The sequence below is a fragment of the Mercenaria mercenaria genome, chromosome 6, assembly GCF_021730395.1.
Source record: "Mercenaria mercenaria strain notata chromosome 6, MADL_Memer_1, whole genome shotgun sequence".
NCBI classification, from domain to species: Eukaryota; Metazoa; Mollusca; class Bivalvia; order Venerida; family Veneridae; genus Mercenaria; species Mercenaria mercenaria.
Window position 1 is genome coordinate 11,108,799 of NC_069366.1, and position 21,730 is coordinate 11,130,528.

Here is a 21,730-nt window from a genome sequence, read left to right on the forward strand (position 1 = left end):
AAGACAACGTTTAACTGTGTAACACCAATCACACGTGCACCAACTTTTTACAAAAAATATGCCCGCGATGTTTTCTTCAGCGAACGAAATAAAAGGGGTATTTTACCTTAGATTTTTATTGTATAATACGATTCGCTTTCTAATCTAAGTAAAGCATCATTTTTTTTTATAATATCCCACTGTCCGATCTTTCTGAACACCTAACGATCTCTCACAATTACTAAACAGGAGGGTCATGATGACCCTGAATCGCTCACCTGAGTAATGTAATATGAGCCACATGCTTCAAATGGCAAACTGACGCTAAAATATTAGAAAGTAGGTCATTAGGTCACATTCATGGTCACTGAAAGTCAGTTTTAAGATTGGTGTGCAGAACTGTACATGTGTTCCAACTTTAAAGGCTGTATCGTAAAAAAAAACAAGAAAGAAGGTCAGTAGTTCAAGGTTACAGTCAAATGACTCCTAATCGATTGGGGTCATCAGGTAATTATAATTAAACAGTCTACGAAAAATGATCTGATAATTTTCGAAGAATTTATTCCTATATAAATCATATAACAAGTGACCCACAGGGTGGGGGCTCTTTTCACCCCAGGGGCATAATTTTAACAATCTTGTTAGAGACCCACTAGGCAATGCTACATTCCAAATATCAAAGGCCTGGGCATTGAACTTTCAGAAAAGAAGATTTTTATTTTTTTCCCTATATAAGCCTATGTTAAATTTGGGACCTCTTTTCACCCCAGGGGCATAATTTGAATACTTTTGGTAGAGGACCACAAGGCAATGAAACATACCAAATATCAAAAGCATAGACCTTGCAGTTTCAGGCAAGAAGATGTTTAAAGGTTTTTTCCTATACAAGTCTATGCAGGGCCTCTTTTAATCCCAGGGGCATAATTTGAACAATCTTAGTAGAGGACCACAAGGCAATGCTGCATACCAAATATCAAAGGCCCAGTTCTTGCGGTTTCAGACAAGAAGATTTTCAAAGTTTTTTTTTTCCTATACAAGTCTATGTAAAACTTGGGACCCCCGGGGCGGGACCTCTTTTCACCCCAGGGGCATAATTTGTACGACCTTCATAGAGAACCATTAGCTAATGTCACATGCCAGATATCAAGACTCTACGCCTTGCGGTTTTGGACAAGAATTTTTTTTAAGTTTTTCCTTTTGGTTGCCATGGCAACCAGAGTTCTGCATGGAATTAAATTTTTTGAATAATTTTGAAAGGGCGCCACCCAAGGATCATTTCTGTGAAGTTTGGTGTAATTCCGCCCAGTGGTTTTCAAGTAGAAGATTTTTTTTAGGAAATTTTGACGAACACACGACGGACGACAGACATTGAGCGACCACAAAAGCTCACCATGAATCTTTGGCTAAGGTAAGCTAATAAAACTAAAGTGTCATCAAAATTATCACTTTACACGGCTTCATGGACATCACGGCCTACATACATTAAATTTGTAAACATGCGCCAACCAAACAAGTGATGAAAGATCGGGACTTTTTCATGACATGTTTTTTTCCTTTAATTTTCAGAAACGCTTACCTTTTAACAATCTAATTGTATGCAAAGAAACAACGAAGAATTTATGCAATATAGATTTTAGTTAAAATTTTGGACCTATCTTTTTCCAGCCCAACAACATACATCTATGTGTCACATATCCTGATACCCGGCTTGTCTTCGAACAATAAATAAACATTCGCTTACTATGTTCCTGCAAGTCCCGTAAGAGGGCTCTTGTCTATACAATATATATATTCCGTAACGTGAAAATTGACAATCACAGTTCGGTCTTTTTCGCGAACATGACAACAGTTACTTTTATTCCTTTGTTAAAGACACGTCACGGCTGAGATAGTTTAGCATTATTACAATACACGGTCGGTATTGAAATTGTGTTTCCAATACATGTGCTCATTAGATAAATCCTCAATATCTATGTGAAAATAAGGGATGTGTTTTGTATGATTTCAACACTGTAAGTTGCTCTAATTACTGACAAATGACTGAAACAATAGGAATTCGTACGAGAGATGGATAGACAAAACGACAGTGAGGTAACAATATATTCTTTTATTGTTTTAATGTATGAGTTGTAAGCTACAATAAAGAAAACCCATTTTATGAAAATCAAACTGGAAGTTAGAAATAAAAGAAAAAAAATAATTAGGTCATGAGTCATCATATACCTGTCAAAATTTGTCATTAGTTTTCACGAGCTGTCAAAATTATTTTTATCTCTCTATTCTGCAAATGCATTGTTTTTGAAAATATCTAGGACGGATATTGTAGTGTGTAACTTACTTTACATTCCACATTAATATTTGTGGTTGAAATTGCTTTGTTGAGCTCACCGACCTCACATATGAATTTCTATTGTTTTAGTTTATTGTCTGTTATAAAGGTACCAAATCTTAATATTAAGACATAAGAATTGTTCTTTTCTGTTAGACAAAGGAAACTATTTGGTTGAATCATAATATAACGGTTTTTGGAAAGAAAAAGAACTGAATATTCTTTGTTGTTTTTTTTTTTTTTTTTGTTATTCACCGGAAATTCAAAAGGTAACATCACCTTAACATTTCAAACATGTGGATTCACATGTACGTACAAGAACGTAAATTCCGTGCTTTCCGACCCTCATGGTGTGTAATCTTTTGTAATAAAAAGTACGGTGTATTCGACAAACCATTTGTAATTTCTGAAGGTAAATATCAATAAGAGATTCATTTCTTGCAGACCGAACTGGCGTTTCCGGTGATTTTACCCATGCCGGCAAAACCCATCTGGCACCCCCCATATGCCAGATGACTCTCGTGCTGTTAATGACAACTAGTGGTTCATGCACTGATGATATATTGTTTATGTAAAATGCGAAAAAAAGCAGGTACCTTGATAGTTTCTCTCCGTTCCTTATAGTATATTTCTCGATTCAAAATACGTTCGTTTACCGTAAGAACATAACGTTACGCTACAACGATAAAACTAACGTGGAACTTTGTTATTGTGCGTAACGCAAAACATCATGACGTCACTTCTGCTTACGGACGTTAATATCCCGCGCTTTGTGTTCATTCTCTACTATAAGAAAGGGTGCTACGTAAATATTTCTACATATTATTTGTAAACTACGGTGTGCAAGAAAAATAATCTGCCAGAATGAAATGCTAGCATGTATACGATGTGCAAGAAAAAATATCAGCCATGTGTTTACGAATCGGATAGAAATATCGGCAAGCCTCATTACCGCCCAATGCGTTGGTGCCCTCGGGACGGATATTTCTATCCGATTCGTAATCACATGACAGATATTATTATTATGTCGAATATTTAAGTTCGATACTTGCAAAAGAAAAACGGAGACAGAATTGATCAAATCACATGATATGCAAATCAGCGTGAGAATTTATTAATGATAAATATTGTAAACGTTGCTTCTATAGGTGCCTCCATGACCGAATGGTCAATGTCGATGACTTCGACCTCCTTGCCCATCACCGACGTGGGTTTGAAACCTTTGAGGTGTAAAATTCTTCATGTAAGAAAGCCATCCAGCTGACTTAAATCGAATGTTGGTGTCTCTACCTAGGTGCTTGCCTGAGCCCGAAAAAATGTCTCGAAGGGCACCTGGAGTCTTTCTCCACCAACAAAACGTAAGAAAAGAAAATAATTGTGCCGTTTTGGTGTTACTCTAAGCCAAACAAAATAAAATAGAAAAATATTGTTCCCGTTTATGTTTGTTTATTTTTATAAAGTTTATTTATTTGTTTTGTTGGATTTAACGTCGCACTTACACAATTATAGGTCATATTGCGACTTCCCAGCTTTGATGGTGGAGGAAGACCCCTGGATGACTTCCTCACATGAAGAATTTAACACATCGAGTGAGACTCGAACCCACATCGATGCGTGGGGGTGGGGGCAAGTGATTTGAAGTCAGCAATCTTAACCACTCGGTCACGGAGGCCCCTATTTTTATAGATGAATATACAAAGGGTATTTGTTTGTTTCAGTTTAACGTCAAAATATATTATTACTATTATATATCATCAGTGAACGTCACATGCATATATTTTCACGAGGGGTTAATGCTTTGATGTTACATGTAAGACAAACATATACCTAGTGTAGTGTGTATGTACTTGTGGAATTAAATGTAAAGTGTAAAAAGTATGTATTCACAGTGCAAAATCATCCATGCTAAATAATTACGTACGACATGTTTACTTCTTCACTGTCCAACATGTCCGAAACGATCTACTCGGTTTTTATCATAGAGTTCTGGACTAAGTTTATTTTTCACCTTAAATTAAAGCAAAAGTGTTCAATACAATTTTAAACTTAAACTTTGAAGTTTAATAGGTTGTAGCATTCTCTAGGTCAAGCGTATTTTTATTACCGTAATATTACTTCTGTAGTCAGTCATTATCTATTGTAAAAATGTTTTTTTTTTAACCAAAGTGGAAAATATTAGGTACTTGAAAATGCAGCTTTCTGAATGGTCAGTTAGAATTCTCGAGGCATACAAAATTAATACTGCTATTTCCATCGATATACTTTGCGGACTCACGGTAAAGTTATATGTATATTTATTATTATTATTATAATATACCACATTTATATAGCATTCTTTTCATATAAAAATACGTTCAAAAGTGCTTCACATAAAAAATATTTATATAATGTTCAATAAAAATGGTAATTGAACTATTATAGAAAGAATTTAAAATTACGTTACGGTAATAAGATACCTATCATTTTAAATTTAAGGTAAGCAGATCAAAACATGAAACAAAATTCAAAATCGTAAAAAACATTAATTGACCTATTAAAGACACAGATTAGAGCAGAACAGAACAGAAGTTATCTTACATTTTGAACAGACAGAATTAACCAGTATGATGCCTGTGAAATGCATCATGGCATACAAACCGTACCGGATGATTGGGTCAATCCCCACCTAAACGGTCCGGAGAACATCCACGATACATCACACAGAAAAAAACATTGTCTATATTATTCTGTCACACTAGAGTTCTTGATTAGAATTGATTAGCAGGCAAAGTACCCACATTATTCTACCAGGAAATTAGTGAGATTAGTTCCCAAAGAATTGTATGAAATAATGCGTCTTTAGCGCGTTTTTGAAACTTTGCAAGGTCTTGCATTCTCTTATGCTAGATGGGAGGGCATTCCATAACCTCGCCGCTGATGTCTGAAAGCTCCGGTCACCAAATCGCACTGTCCGACATTTGGGCACCACTAGTTTTAATGCATTATTCTGCGATCTCAGATTTCTGGATGGCGTATATATTTCCAACATGTTCACTACATACGCTGGTGATTGACCTTCGAGTGCCTTATATGTATGTGTTAGAATTTTGTGTTCTACCCTTCACTGCACAGGAAGCCAATGGAGTTCACGCAGCACAGGTGTTATATGGTCGTATCTAGATGTTCTGGTTACGATTCTACCTGCCGTATTTTGGACATATTGCAGTTTGTTCATTGACTGTTTTGGAATTCCATATAGAAGAGAGTTGCAATAATCTAAACGTGATGTAACAAGAGAGTTGATTAGAGATTTTGTTACGTTTGCGGTTATATATTGGTTGAAACAATATTTTATTCATATATATTTACAACATGAAACGTTACATAGTTACAGCATGAAGGATTGAGTAGAAAGCCAAGCTTATTTGAAACTCTCTCCTTGCGTATTTTGGTATTTTGTTTCGGTAACATGTTAACTTCACAATAAACAGTATTGTATGTGGACCGGTTAGACATAAAATGAAGGAAAATAAATATACGTGTATTCATTTAGTATTTAAAGCAAATGTAATGTAAAGACAAAAACATATCTATGAGATCGTACAGGAAAGAAAGGACAGCTAGAAAAGCAAGAAGCAAGAAAAGATAGGTTGTAGTGGTCACTTTAAAGCACTTGGTTATGTTTGATGGACTTATATCATACTCATAAAGGGTCTGGTTATATATTATATATAAAAAGGAATATAAAGATTTAATTCGTAGAAAAAAGAAAGCTTATATTAAAATGAAATACTCTGAAATTGAACGATTACGGTTTTGTAATCCCAAGCAATTCTGGAAACATTTTAAGAAAAATAAATATACTGGTACAAAAGATGATATATCTTTAGATGAATTTAAAAATTATTTCGAAAATTTGTCGAACAATGTATTTCAATCCCAAAATGATGAATGTAAAGCTTTTTGTAATGAACATGATTTTAATTCTTCGGACTGTAGCTATGAAGAATTGAATGTCCCCATTACATGTGAAGAAATACAGAAGGCTGTAAAGTCGCTTAAGTCAAACAAAGCTGCAGGTTCAGACTGTCTTTTAAACGAGTATTTTATTGAATCTATAGACGTATTGTGTTCACATCTTTGTGATGTGTTTAATGCTATTTTAGAGTCTGGTTTTTTCCCAGACAAATGGACAGAGGGTATTTTGTACCGGTATTTAAAAAAGGTGACCCCAAAGTTGTAAATAATTATAGGGGAAAACTCTAGTTAGTTGTATGTCTAAGTTATTTACTACAATATTAAATAATAGAATTGAAACATTTTGTAACAATTATTCAGTAATTTCTGATTGCCAATTCGGTTTAGAAAAGGAAAGTCTACTGTTGATGCTGTATTTATTCTGCAGTCTGTTATACAACATTACCTAAATAATAACAAACGCTTATATGTAGGATTTATTGATTTAAAATCCTGTTTTGATAGTATTTGTAGAAATTCACTATGGTTGAAAATGTACAAGTGTGGCATTCAAGGAAAAATTCTGCGCATTATAAAGGATATGTATGATAAAGTAAAATCATGCGTAAGATGCTGTAATTCATATTCTGATTTTTTCCAGTATGCAATAGGCTTACGTCAAGGGGAGGTAATTTCGCCTATACTCTTTTCTCTCTTCGTAGAAGACCTTGAATTGTACTTACAAGGCAATTTTAGTTCTGGTTTATTGATTGACGACATTGTATTAATTCTATTACTTTTTGCCGATGATATGGCAATTATGGGTAAAACTCCGGAAGATCTGCAGAATAGTCTTGATTTATTACACACATATTGTATACAATGGGGATTAGAAGTTAATGTTATGAAAACTAAAATTGTTGTATTTAGGAAAAGGGGAATTACTTTCGCTAGAGAAAGATGGTTTTACAATAATCAACCGATAGAAGTTGTAGATGATTTTAATTATCTTGGTACAGTTTTTAACTATACAGGGAGTTTTGTGTTAAACCAAGAACATTTGATTGGTAAAGCATTAAAGGCTTTAAACGTTTTATTGTATAACTGTAAAGATTTTGATTTTAAACCAAAGTTATTATGTCAGTTGTTTGATTCTTTTGTAGGCTCTATTTTGTCATACTGTTCTGAAGTATGGGGCCACAATAAGTCAAAAGATATTGAAAGTGTACATATTAAATTTTGTAAAAGAATCTTAAATGTTAGAAGTAGCACTTGTAATGCAAGTGTTTATGGTGAGTTAGGTAGGCACCCTCTATATATTGATAGATATGTGAGAATAATAAAATATTGGTGCAAATTAATAAATTCTGATAATATTATATTAAGGAAAGTCTATGAACTAGGTGTATCTGATTGTAATATAGGTAAAAAGAACTGGGTATCGAATGTTAAAAACGTATTAGATATGTATGGCTTTTCTGAATATTTCAATAATACTAGTTTGATAGATTGTAAAATGTTTCCAAAGATTTTTAAACAAAGACTTATTGATAATTACATGCAAGAGTGGTTTGCATCTGTTGAAAATAGTGCCGTGTTAGATCTTTATAAAAATTGTATAACAACTCTCACATATAAATGTTACTTAGATTTATTACCTAAAAGTTATAGATTTTTTGTTACAAGAATAAGAATATCTGCACATACTCTTAGAATTCAAACTGGTCGATACGGACAAAATAGAATACCACGTAATGAACGATACTGTTTATGTTGTAACACTATAGATATTGAAGATGAATATCATTTCATTTTAATATGCCCATGTTATATAGATATTAGAAGAAAATACATTAAGAAGTATTATTATAATAGACCATCGATGTACAAATTCATTGAACTTATTACTACAAATAAAAAGAGTATACTATTAACTCTTGCAAAGTATATTAAAGAATCTGTTAAAACTAGAAATATGATAATGAATGCTAACAATTAATATTAACATATACGTCTTCTATTAGCAACTTTAACAACACATTTAAGCCTACTTGTTGATAGAATTATTATAAATATATTATGAATGTTATATTATAACTGTTCATCCTCCATCATTAAACATTACTTTTTGTTGTTTAATTATTATATTATTCATAATTATCATATGTTTGAAAGATCATGTTAACGTGACATTGTATTATGAAAATATGTTGTTTATTATGCATGACGATGTACCATGTACAAGTCTTAAATAAAATTCTGTTCTGTTCTGTTCTGTTCTATATTGTCTGATGTGACTAATTTGCCGCAACTGTGCATAGGAATTCCTACACACACTATTCACATGTTGCTCCATCCTCATATTCGAGTCCAGGAAAGCACCGAGGTTCCTGACACTGCCTGATTGTTTGATTTCAGAGCCTTCCACTATCACTGATATGTTTGAAACAGATTGTGATTTATGTTCAGATGAAAATATGATTAATTCAGTTTTTTCAGCATTGAGTTTCAACATGTTGGTATTCATCTAACTTACTATATCCTTTAAACAACATTCAACGCGATGAATGGTCTCTTCAATAGACATTCTGTTTATTGGTTTAGAGGATTGATATAACTGCCAATTGTCCGCATAGAAATGATTGTTCAGTCCGTGCTTTCTACAGATAGCTCCGACTGGTTTTGTGTACATTGTGTAGTTCTTTGGCCCCAGGACAGACCCTTGGGGTACACTGTACTTCATGAGCTCTGGCTGTGATAGCTCACCATCTATGCACACGGTCTTGTAGCGGTCACTAAGGTATGACATCATCCATGCGAGTGGCTTGCCTGAAATACCAAAGTGACGTTCAAGGCGGTTAATCAACGTCCCGTGGTCGATAGTGTCAAATGCTGCAGAGAATCACAAGAATAGTCACATTGTTCTTATCTAACGGTTGAAGAATGTCATTTTGGACTTTTAATAGGGCGGTTTCGGTCGAGTGAAATTTCTTATAAGCAGATTGATTGACTTCATGGAGTTCATTGTTCCTCAGATGATTTTCAATTCGAACATCTACCACTTTTTATAGGTTTTCGCATTTATGCTTGATGACATAGAATACTTGCACCGAAAGTTTTGACACGATCATACAGATAACGTCTTTTAATTAAAGTAAGAGTTCAGCACTTCATGACTTTAATATATTGTCACATTTGAATAAAGTTTGTTTTACAGTAACTTCGAAATTCCTGATAAATAACATCATGTACTCCACCCACCTAATTCATACATTTCAAAATACAGTTGAACTTCGGTGGCTCGAACTCGGATCTTTCGAACACCCGGGATCGCTCGAACTCTTCGCCCGGTCCCGAATTTATGCCTTCTTTATTCTATATAGTTCTACCTCGGATCGCTCGAACTTCGAAAATTCGAACTCTCGAACTCATTTGGTGGTCCCCTCTGCCAGATTACAGTGATAATTACACCTATTCAGTCGAACAGACAATTTATCGCCGGAATGGCTTGTGTTTACAAAGTTTTTCACACCTCTGCCTGACATTCGCCAAGCTTCCCCTTTAACCGGCGCATGCGTAATTTTCACACGCTTATGTAATTAGCGTCGGTATACGACAAACAAATTAAACAAAGTGACTTTCGTTCACTGCAATGCTTTAATGGGGCTTCGAATAAAATTATTTAAAATAATTGAGCAATGTCTGTCTTTATTTTTTCTGCGTTAAAACGGGAGATCCGATGTCAACTTTCATACTGCTTTAGCATAGCTAATCAAAGTAAATGACCAAGAAATGGGGAATAGCTAAGTCGGCTACTGGAACGCAATATATGTGATAATATTTGTGCTGGACTATGATTCATAAAGGTTTGCTTTTCATGTCTTTCTGTTTGATGCTGTCTTCACCAAATTCTTATAATTATATTAGTGTTTTATCTGTGTTTTTCTTTTTGGTATCTATGTCATGTTTGAAAATAAATAATAAAGCATATTTCAGCGTTCGTTTTCTATTTATCATCGTATCATACACACATTAGGTACAATATGACAATATATTACGATGTAAGGTCTGTAACACATCATGCCCTCGAATTCCCAAATTCAAAATGGCCGCCATTTGGATGGCTCGAACAACGGAAAACTCGAACTAATTTCCACGGGACCCTCGAGTTCGAGCCATCGAAGTTCGACTGTAGCATAGTCCTTAATGGTTATAAGAAGAATAGTAAAATTGAGAACTTGCCACAAAGCTTCAACAAAATTTGACTCAAGTGGCCTTGACTTTAGGATATCTTATTCCTAATTATCAGATGTTCGCCTCAAAGACCATGAACAACCTTATGTGAAGTGGCAATTTGTAAGAAGATACAGTGAAACTAACAAGCTAGCCCTAAAGTTTTAATCTGAATGCAATGGCGACGGCGACGTCAGGGCGACTACAGCAGCCAATCTCAAAGTCGAGCAAGCGATAACAAAAACGGCAATATACAAAATAACAATATAATAAAATATAAATGAATTAAATAAATATATAATCAGTTATTGGATTTCAAAGTTTATATGAAACCAAACGCAAACATGAAAAACTCAGTCCCCTTCTTCTACACCAACAACCCACGGTTCAGGTTCGACCTCCGACTTCAAAATATACGTTCCCCTTTCTTCCATGTCAGGATGTAAACGAAAAATCTCATTTATAGTCTCCCGTCTAACAACACAGTAAACCAACAGCGAACGCAGTAAAGTACATGTTCGTGCAACTTTCAGCAGGGCCGCCTCCAGTTCTAGAGAGTTTCTTGTTTGAAGGACTAATTTTTCGAGCGTTTTATTATATAACGTTGCTGCCAAGTTAACTTCGTCATGGCATATAGCGAAAGTTTCCAATTTCAATGTACGCACTGGTATAACAGGCTTCATTATTGCAGAAATTAATTGGTAAGGACACGTATGATCGAAGCCCAGGGTTACTCGCAATGAAGGTATACGGGTAGTCAAATCTTCCCACGCCTCCGTTTCAAGTTCGTATCCAAATTTTACTTCTCGTCTGCATATAATGGATATATGCTCAACGTCGGTTCGATCGTGCTCAGTAAACGCTTCCAATACTTCGTTTGAGATACTGCAGTAGTAGAGACGGAGATCTCGTAAATCCCTACATCTTTCCACAAGACGCAAGATACAGTCAGAAGTTGTTTTGCTGATAATCACTTTGTTCTGAATGTCAAGGTATTTTAATCCTGTGTGATTTTCTGACAGAGCGTCTATCACCCGATCATCAATAGGAACTGATAATCCACTTAGATCCACGTATTGTAATGTGGCTACAGGCGCATCTACGTTGTCCGCAACTTTAGAAAATAAAATACTCAATCCGTCGAGGAATTCTTGGCCGGAATAGAAAAGAGGATTTTCTCCAGTGAATGCAATTTTTAAGTAAGTTATACGTCGACGGTCTATTCGGGAGAGAATTTCTAAAAGTGCACAAGCATTTTGCCGATTGTGCGTCAACATCTGATTTACTCCTATAAAAACTTTTTTCATGTATTTTCCGTACTTTTTTGCACCCTCCAGGTATGAAACATGCGACGGTAGGAAAAACCAGAATTCAAAAGTCTGCCAGAGTGTTGGATGATCGAATGCTTCGTTCCAGGTGTGGCAAACACGTGATGCATGATTTAGGTCATGTGAGTTCAGGAACGAAAACACGTGAACGATTACGTCAGAAGGTAAAAGTGTCCAATCAACATTGCTTCCAGCAGCCATCGTTTACAGATCTGTTTTGTACCGACACCTTCTGAAAGATACACAATAGACATTATTATTGTATTACACAAAACTTACTACCGAGGGCAAACATTTTTGATTTTGTCCTGCAAGTCATTCAATAAGGGTTTTAAAAACAAATGTTTTAAGGGTTTTTTTTAAGTTTAGGGTTGGGTTTGACGGAAAAAAATAAAATTAACATTTTCTCGAATTCTGCTTCAAAACACTTTCTCATTTAGATGGAAAATGAATACCCATTTCAATTTAAGTTTACTTTAAACACACTAATGATTTGCAATGTCATTAATATGTCTGTTTTTTTTCCCAAAACGTCTAAACTTCTCGACACAAATCTTTCAGTCCCGCCAATATATGCCTTTGCCATCAGCGTAATAATTTGAAAAATAATGTTTTAGGTCAACAAAGAAAGAGACTAAGGACCGGCAACCAAGCTACAAACTTGCAGCAAAAGTGAGTCCTTATACAAATCGCCAGTCCACAGGTGCTTAGTCATTCCACCGGTCTATAGTTCAACAAGAATGTAATTGGCTAAAGTCAAAACTTCAGTGAAAAATCTCTGATGACATTTTAATAAAACAATAATTGAAATAATGGCTTGTAAAGCAATAGTCATAAATTTCAGCCCGCGGTCCTTCTGGCCTCGGGTAAAGGACCCCGGGTTAACAGGTTTGTCAATTGACCGGACAGCCATTCAGTAAGTGTGCATTTTTGAACAACGATTTATACAGTGAGTCATGCAATGATATACTTTTATTCATAATAATAAATTCAGTAACGGAACTCCACGAATTTGATGTTCCATTTAGATGAATTATCCTAACTCGCTAAAGTAATACATTAAATTGTTTAAATACTTAATCTTGATCTTAAAATGTTCCAGTTACGGAGATTATTAGTTTTATTAATTGACAGTGTACGAATACACTTTGGGAGCCTTAATTGACGCATTGCAATCACAAAATTGTACTAGCGCGCAACATCAGCGTGTAATATCAGTTTTACAATCGCACGTGTATTTTTGGAGGAAATATCTAGAACATATCAAAGGCACTCGATTTCATACATACGCCCCCGTACGGCAGACATACATCCTGGCATATGAAATCAGGTACCTGTCGAGCAGCATATGTATTGCCGTCAGCAGGAATGCAGTCATATTACTCAGATAATGTAGAAAACGTATATTTACATAAATGATTCCCATGATAAATCCGCTAAATTCTAACGTACTAAGACAGTCTAGAGTGTACATACAAGCATATTTCGTCAAAGTTTTACATTTGCATTATATACAGTGAGCACAAATAAAATGTTGTAAAACAGTACATCTGCACATGCATTACTAATACCAATATTCTTTTGATAAAACAAGTATAATTCTACATACCTGATTAGTTGTGCGCATCGTGTAGTGACGGTTCATTTCCTGGTTGTATGCACTGTGTAGGTTGATATATGATACGAAGTTGTTACTATTTATAGATATGACTATATTTACATTTCGTGTGTTATGCGTAAATGTTTATAAGAGGAGATAACAGTACATAAAATTATGTATACTTTGTATAAAGAGTATTGTCCCTTGAATAAATATTGTTACAAAATCAGGCCCGTAGCTACATTGAGGCATAGGGAGGCCTCCTATTTTTCTGCCAAGATTATGAGAAAAAAGAATATGTTTTGAGGCATCAATATTTTAAAGCATAACCGAGCTGAGGCACGCATGATTATTTCATTTTTTTTGGTTAAAACTAGATCTATTTTCTCCATTTGTTTTTAATATCACGAAAATTTACACTTTAACTTCTTATAGAATACCTAGGGACCACGTAGGGTATAACATGTACAAAGGCATTTTCTTTCTGGTCTGGTGCCAGTGGTTCTTGCGAAAGAAGTTTTAACGCATTGCGTAGACTTAAGACGTGGTCAAGAACTACCATTAGAGAAAACCGTCTCAGTGGCATTGCGCTAATGTTTGTACATCGGTCAAATGTTGAAGTTAACAGCCTTGACATTCTAAAGTTATAGGATTCACCTAAGCATATGAGAATTTTATTAGCGTTTGATTAAAGGCACTGACCTCCAGATTTGACTAAAATAATCTTTCTCTCAAATTGAAGTTTGGTCACATTATGAACATTAGAATATGAGTTTTTATTTCTTAAAACTTCGTTATAGGGTTTCTCTCAAAAATATACGGTCACTTAATAGTTAAGAACTTATCTCAGACAGACTTACTAATGTTTCGTAAGTATGGAATATTCTCGTTTATACTTTTTTTTATAGATCTATAAATTTATGACTTTTTAGATTTTGATTAACTTTTATAAGTATAACTTTATGGCAACATTTGATCTTTTAGATCTGACATGTCATACACACTATTTATCCAACATATGACTTGTTGAATTTCAAAAATGTAATATTTTTTTATTATTATTTTTACCTTTTGTTGGGTTTAACGTCGCACCGACACAATATAGGTCATATGGCGACTTTCCAGCTTTGATGGTGGAGGAAGACCCCAGGTGCCCCTCCGTGCATTATTTCATCACGAGCGGGCACCTGGGTAGAACCACCGACCTTCCGTAAGCCAGCTGGATGGCTTCCTAACATGAAGAATTCAACGCCCCGAGTGAGGTTCGAACGAAACCTCATCGATGAGGGACAAGTGATTTGAAGTCAGCGACCTTAACCACTCGGCCACGGAGGCCCCAATATTATTTTAAGAAAATTGACAAAATATATTATGTATTATGTACATTTGTATTACATATCTGTGTTGCGTTTGTATATGCATAAACTATCCTGGCTCTTTCAAATTTTCGTTTCACGTCAGCCATGCTAAAAAATTATAAACGAACATATATACATTTACACAACAGAAGGCGTAAGAACCAAGCATGATCATATGTCTTTAAATAAGCGTTTAAGGGTGACAATAATCGCAAATACGTTGGCTATTTGGAAATTCTTATTTTTCTGCAGATCTATATGTAATAAAATGTACGCGAATCTTTTTAATGTCGTTTATTTTTCCGAAATCGGTATCTTAAAAGTAACAGAAACATGTTTGAAATGCAGGAAAACTCACGCAATGACACCCTCGAAAAAAAACTTCACGGGGAAGTATGCCCCCGGCCCCCCCCCCCCCCCCCCCCCACACACACACACCCCTAGTTTAAGTTTTGTAATGAGTAGCTTGTCTTGTAAAAAGGTATTTTTGTGCAGAAATATTTGTCAGGGTGTGATAGCGTTGAATGAACCACAGATGTTATTTGAAGTTTTCAAAAGTCAGCTGCTGAATTAAAGTGTTATCCGTTTTGTGTTAACAATTAGAAACAAATATATATATATATAAACAATTGTCTTCAGACGATGGTGTCTCCCACCCGTGTGGGCCTATACTAAATATACAAGTTAGAAATGATTGGAATAACACAGTTTGTAGTGTAAATTGCACCATGCAGCTTTAATACTTTCAAAACAACCGTGCCCTCTTCTTTAGCAGTGTACAATATTTAAACTGGATGGAACTGGAGTTCTCCCTTTATAACGAATAAAGTGTTTAAGTAATGATTTCATATACTTATGTAATTACAGATATTACAGATATTAGATAAACAATAATAATGGCTTTCAGAGTAATGGAAATAAGTCACAATGCATAAGGCATAATTGTGTAAAATGATTACTAAAATATTAAGCGTCTAAGAGGCAGACATCAAAATATTAGCCACGCCATGAGAAAACCAACACAGTGGGTTTGCGACCAGCATGGATCCAGACCGCATCCGCGCAGTCTGGTCAGGATCCATGCTGTTATTTAACAGTTTCTCCAATTCCAAAAGGCTGTAAAAGCGAACAGCATGGATCCTGACCAGACTGCGCGGACGCGCAGGCTGGTCTGGATCCATGCTGGTCGCAAACCCACTATGTTGGTTTTCTCATGGCGCGGCTCAAATATATTTTACGGCATTGTTACTTTGATAGTTTAAAACTATGTATGGGGCATGCTATTACTAGAAGATGATATATATCATGTTTACCCGGCATTAATTGAAACGCTGATTACAAGAAAGTACGGGTCGTTTTCCATGTTTCTGCCTTCAGCGACTAATATTCTTGTGTTACAGGCGACTTCTATCTGGTTCTAATCTTTTCGCCCAGCCCCAGCATATAAACTTAGAAACATATTAGCCGCCAAACAGCGCGCTTTGGCGAATATGAAATGTATTAGCCATATGGGGGCCGGGCATAGTAAGTTTGAAAATTCCGCGAAAATGCGTTGATATAAGTGCGACAAAAATCATAAAATACTAGTTCTTTTGCGAAATGTCAGGGGAGAGTAGAGAGAATGTATAACAAATATTTAGCACTTCATAGTATGACATTTTCAGCCTGTAAATTCACTGTTTTTACGCAAGAAAAAAGGAAATTAAAAAAGAACAAAACAAAAGAAAAAAAAACGAGTAAAATATTGGTTTCAGGACACTAGTTTTGGAAGAAAAAAGAATAACCCAAACTGTATATCCAGTAAGATCTGTCCCATGGTATCTATCTATCTATATCTATCTATCTGTTTTCATGACCTACAATGACCTATGTAATGTGACTAAGTTGGCAATTCAGATTGCTTGATAACGCTTCATAGGTCTTTTTGCTCTGCGTAAGACTATGCAACGGTTTTGACAACTGGATGAAAGAATTCAATGTTTTTACTCTACAGTATATCTTGTGCAACGCTGAGTGAAAAATCATTTTAGCATTCAACCTTAATGGCACCGTTTTTAGTTTTAAAGGTATGTGTCGGTCAGTGTATTTCGCAAGTGTATTGGTACGTCTAATTAGATATAATAAGAATGTCTAATAAATACAATAAAATCTCATTAAAGTACTAATTTTCATAAATGTATAGAAAAAAACTGTGTGAGGTCACATTTCTAGTATATACTGCATGTTTATTTATTTATTTAAAGTCTCGCCATTTACAAACATATAAAATACACATATAAAATACACAGACATAGAAGTATGTATAAACAATAAAACATGTAAATGGTCACTCAAAGTGAATTATACGAGACTGGATATTCCACAAATTCTTCAATACTATTTACTATTCTAATATCATAAAACTGTTTCTGTAAAAGATATATGCTCCTTTTGCTCTGTCATATATCAGATCATAACATTAAAGTTTATTCATTAGGACTCAGTGCAAATTTAATCTACAGGGGTTGCACTTCCAGCGGATCAAACCCTCAGCAAACCACCCCAACCACCAGGCAAGTAACCGCGGCCTAAGAATAAACATTTCAAGTCTTAAATCAATAACTTTAGTAGCCACAGAGATATCTGACACTATCAAAAAAACAAACAAAAAAACCCCCACTAAGTTACAAAGGGGCTTAACCCTGTCAGAACACAAATCAGCTATTATGGGGATTGTTTCCCTGGTGTTGACCCTAATGTATGTTACATCAACATGTGTGGTTTTTAAGCGCAGTAGAGAGAGGTTTCTGGTGACAATCTTTTCTATTGCGTGTAATGAATTACAGCCATTTTCATGCAAGATTTTTTTTCTCGTTTGATGTTAACCGGTAGGAAGGAATCACTTCAGATGATTAAATCCCAACTACAGCTTCTTAGAGAAGTTCTGAAAATATAACCGAGATGAAAGTTGGTATCCCGTGATTGGTTAATTTGCGAATGAATAGTTTTGTTTACATAGCTGTTTCTGTCACGTGACCATGGCTTTTTGCATTACTCATATCACGCCGTTTTTTGCCATTTTTTTCATTGTGGATAGATAGATCTTCAAGACAAGGATAGTTTCTTCAGACGTGAAACACTGGACACCTTAGTAAAGAGTCCGCATATTTGGTGCTTTTTATGTAGAAAACATTGAGAACCCATTTCCTACATTTCAGCTGTAGATAATCTTAATACGAAAGCCTCAAATTTTCCGTTGCCATCTAGTGATATCGTGTCTCGATGTAGTAAGTAAATACTCTTGCCGAGATATTTTCCTTAGGCGTAAAAAATTGTTTGTTTCCGGTATCCCGACCTACCCTAAATTTTTGGCCCGACTCTGAATGTTTTTATTGCTTGGAGATTTTTTAACTTTTTTTTAACAAAATGTTGCAAAACTGCACTTTTTATGCTTTAAACATGGTCAGTGATGTTAGAAGTCAACTAACTGATGCTCTAAATGCATACCCCCCTTATTTGTATTCATTTTTGACACACAAAATAGTTCCTAAAAGTCCCACTAAAAAAATAAAATCAAAAACAAAATTTTTTCCGACCTACCTATCCTAATTTTTTGGAAATTAAACTGCGATTTATATGCTTGTGTATCTAATTTAGAGACGGCAATAGTGTTGGTGTCTGTAGAACATAAAAGAGCGCATGGCAGGAATGTTAAACATCCTTTAGGATTTCTTTTGATAATAAGCAATAATTGATTCTCTTTCAGTAGCATGCATAGCACGATGTCTTTTAATCAAAGACTGGCATTTTAAGAGTATTAATTTACATACGATTTGAAGAAATGTTCTGAAAATTGGACGTACTCCGTGCTTTGTCACATTAACAACAATGGGATGATACTATACAAGTATTTTTTTGACGTAAAGGAATTTATCCCGCCTTGCCATTAGTTAGAAAAAGTCAAAAAGTGTCGCACATCTAAAGCCTTTATAAAATGACTAACTGCATTACAGACAGGGAATTAATTTGTGTGCATTGACTACATAAGACTTTTCCATCAGTGTTTACAATTTGAAAGCTGTTATATAAATAAATGAAGTGCAAAATCCACAGTTAGCAAGTATCAACAGTTTTCATTTATTTTAGTTGTTTTCACTATTAATTAACATGCTTGGTATTTAACAGATATTGCCTGAATTAGGCAAATATACATATGCATACTTAACCAATTAATAATGTATTCTATTTCAATTTGATGTCTTTGCAATTACATAATACAATATCATCTTTTACGATCTGTGATCGATGTTGGAAAGTAAACCACCGAAGAGGCGAAAAAAATGTGCCATGGTGCGTTTTGTTGACAATGCTTTAACATGATATCATGATATTAGCTTTTTATTTCGAAACATTGTGAGAAATGTGAACAACCGTTTATCTGAACAAACATTATCTAGACAGCGTTTTCTAGAGACATCTAAATGTAATTCTTTTAAGACTAGCAATGTTTAAATCATCACAACGATATTACGTTGACGTCACGTCGACGTGATATTTAGCGCCGTGTACACATCGATAAATAGCGCTTTCAAATTTGAGCAGAAACGTTACTTAAACTAGATGCAGGGGGGAACATGTCGAGCCTGCCCGCTGTCAAAAGGACTGGAAGTTGCACATGACACTCCCTGTGTCACTGAGGCAAACATTTATGCCAAATAAAAAAGAGACTGCAAAAAGTTACAATATAAGTTATTTAAAGTAACAACAAAGGGACATAAATCTTAAAAAAAAAGTCCACACAAAAATCCTCACCAGCAGAGATAGGTCAAATTCCACCTGAAAACTGGATGTAACATGCATGTTGTACTACAGAAAAGTGGTCTTGATTTTTCCCTATGACCAGTAATAAAAAAGTTACGAATGTAAGCTATTTATAGTAACAACAAAGGGAAGTAATTCTAGGATCTTGCGCATGACACTCCATCTCATGATGATGAACAATTGTGCCAAGGTACATCAAAATCCCTCCATTCATCAAATGAAATGCTCAGACAAAGTCATTCTTGTATCTAACTTTGACCTTGACCTTAGACCTAGGGACCTGGTTCTTGCGCATGACACTCCGACTCATGGTGGTGAACATTTGTGCCAAGCGACATCAAAATCCCTCCATGCATGAAGAAGAAATGCTCCGGACAATGTTGTCATTCTTGTATCCTTTGACCTCTATGTGTGACCTTGACCTTAGACCTAGGGACCTGGTTCTTGCGCATGACACTCCGTCTCATGATGGTGAACAATTGTGCCAAGTTACATCAAAATCTTCCATGCATGAAGAAGAAATGCTCCGGACAAAGTCATTTTTGAATTTAACCTTTGACCTGTAAGTGTGACCTTGACCTTTGAGACAGGAACCTGGAGTTTGCGCATGACACTCCGTCTCGCTGAGGTTAACATTCATGCCAAATATAAACAAGATTGCTCCATTCATGTCAAAGTTATGGTCCGGACAAACAAATCCGTACGGACGCACGGACGCACGCACATACACCGAACAGCCATTTGGACAACTATGTCTTCGCATCCGCAAGCGGTCTCGACAAAAACATGTATGAAACGAAATATCAGATAACACAACTGCCTTGATTAATTTACCCACACGCGGAGTTGGTTATAGCTGTGCATAATAATTTGTCATCATTTGCGTCCTAATGGAACTATTCCTGAAGACGTATTACCATTTCCAGTCCGGGCGTGTATAAACAAAGGAGCGTGACGACGTACCACTTGGTGCCATACATGCGCCAAGAAACAGTTCTATCTAATTTATCTAATTTTTACAATAAAATACTGCGCCCTCGTGAAATTATTACGCCCCACGTATAACCGCCCACTGTGTAAAAATAGTGTTAAACAAACACGGTTTTGCTATAAAATATTTCTTAATTATTATTCTTTGATGATTAAACATGAAGTTCATTAAACTGGTAATGACATTTCTTCGGTTAATGTAATTGGACATCAGTTGTTGACAGGTAAACGTCCATTTCAAGGCACATCACAAAGAAAAATAGGAAATAAAACACTCCCTAATGAATATTGTTTCTGTTTAACACAGAGGACAATATATCGTACGACAACCATGATTGTATAATAAATATTCCTTACATTAGGCGATGGAGGTTGAGTATATTTACATTGAAACAGCAAGTATTTCCCCTGTAGATGCAGCTCTTATATTCTTCACGGAATGACGGAAGAGTGTTATGGTGCGATTTAATGGATTTTATAGCTATAAAGAGAAATCAGATAAATTAATGCTTTATTTAAGAAATAATTTATAGCAAAAGAGTTTTTTTTATTTTTTTTATGCACGATGGGCGTTTATACGTCGGGCGAAATAATATCAAGAGCGCGCAGCCAGAGTGAAATTATTTGTACGACGTATTACCGCGCGAGTGTATAAGTAGTGTTAAAACACGGTTTCGCTATAAATTATTTCGATTTTAAAAAGCCCTTAATCTAAAACAATAGATAAAATATAGAAGCGCTCTTTCTTTAGCGCAACAAAAACTTTGACGTCACCGCACGTTAACGTGACGTCATTCTAGCGAAAGAGTGTTTTAAGGAGGTAGGTTACCTTGTTACAAGGGTAAATTCAAATTAGTTGAACCGCAGCATCTTTTTGTATTTCGTGTAATATGAAGTTTTAACTGTTAAAATCTCAGTTTCGTTTGTCTCTGTCCCTTCAAGTTCAATTTTTATCCAGGTTTGAAGAACATGACCCTCCAAAGGTATTTCATATTGAAAGAAGAAGGAAAATACGGATATTTAACACTTTTCAGTGTATTTCAGTTTCATTGATATTCATAGAAGTCCGCATAATCTATAATTTTACTAGTATGCACGTTAGCTTTCTAATATAAGCTTAAAATGTATATGTCGCGGGGCTCGTGTTTCCATGGTAACGCATTTTCTCTCATTTTTA

General features: G+C 35.2%; 1 protein-coding gene across 2 annotated transcripts; it reads right to left on the minus strand.

Moving 5' to 3' along the window:
* Nucleotides 1–10,234: 10,234 nt before the first annotated feature.
* On the minus strand, nucleotides 10,235–13,521 carry LOC123549664 (F-box/LRR-repeat protein 8-like). 2 transcript variants are annotated; one of them, XM_045337929.2, is made up of 2 exons: nucleotides 13,415–13,521; nucleotides 10,235–12,037 (listed from the first exon to the last, which is right to left on the minus strand). In XM_045337929.2, the coding sequence occupies exon 2, from the start codon at nucleotides 12,004–12,006 to the stop codon at nucleotides 10,831–10,833; it is 1,176 nt and encodes a 391-aa protein (XP_045193864.2). In that variant the 5' UTR covers nucleotides 12,007–12,037; nucleotides 13,415–13,521; the 3' UTR covers nucleotides 10,235–10,830. The 2 variants fall into 2 exon arrangements, with proteins under 2 accessions (XP_045193864.2, XP_045193865.2); XM_045337930.2 differs by having other exon boundaries at nucleotides 10,235–12,034; nucleotides 13,415–13,480.
* Nucleotides 13,522–21,730: the final 8,209 nt, after the last annotated feature.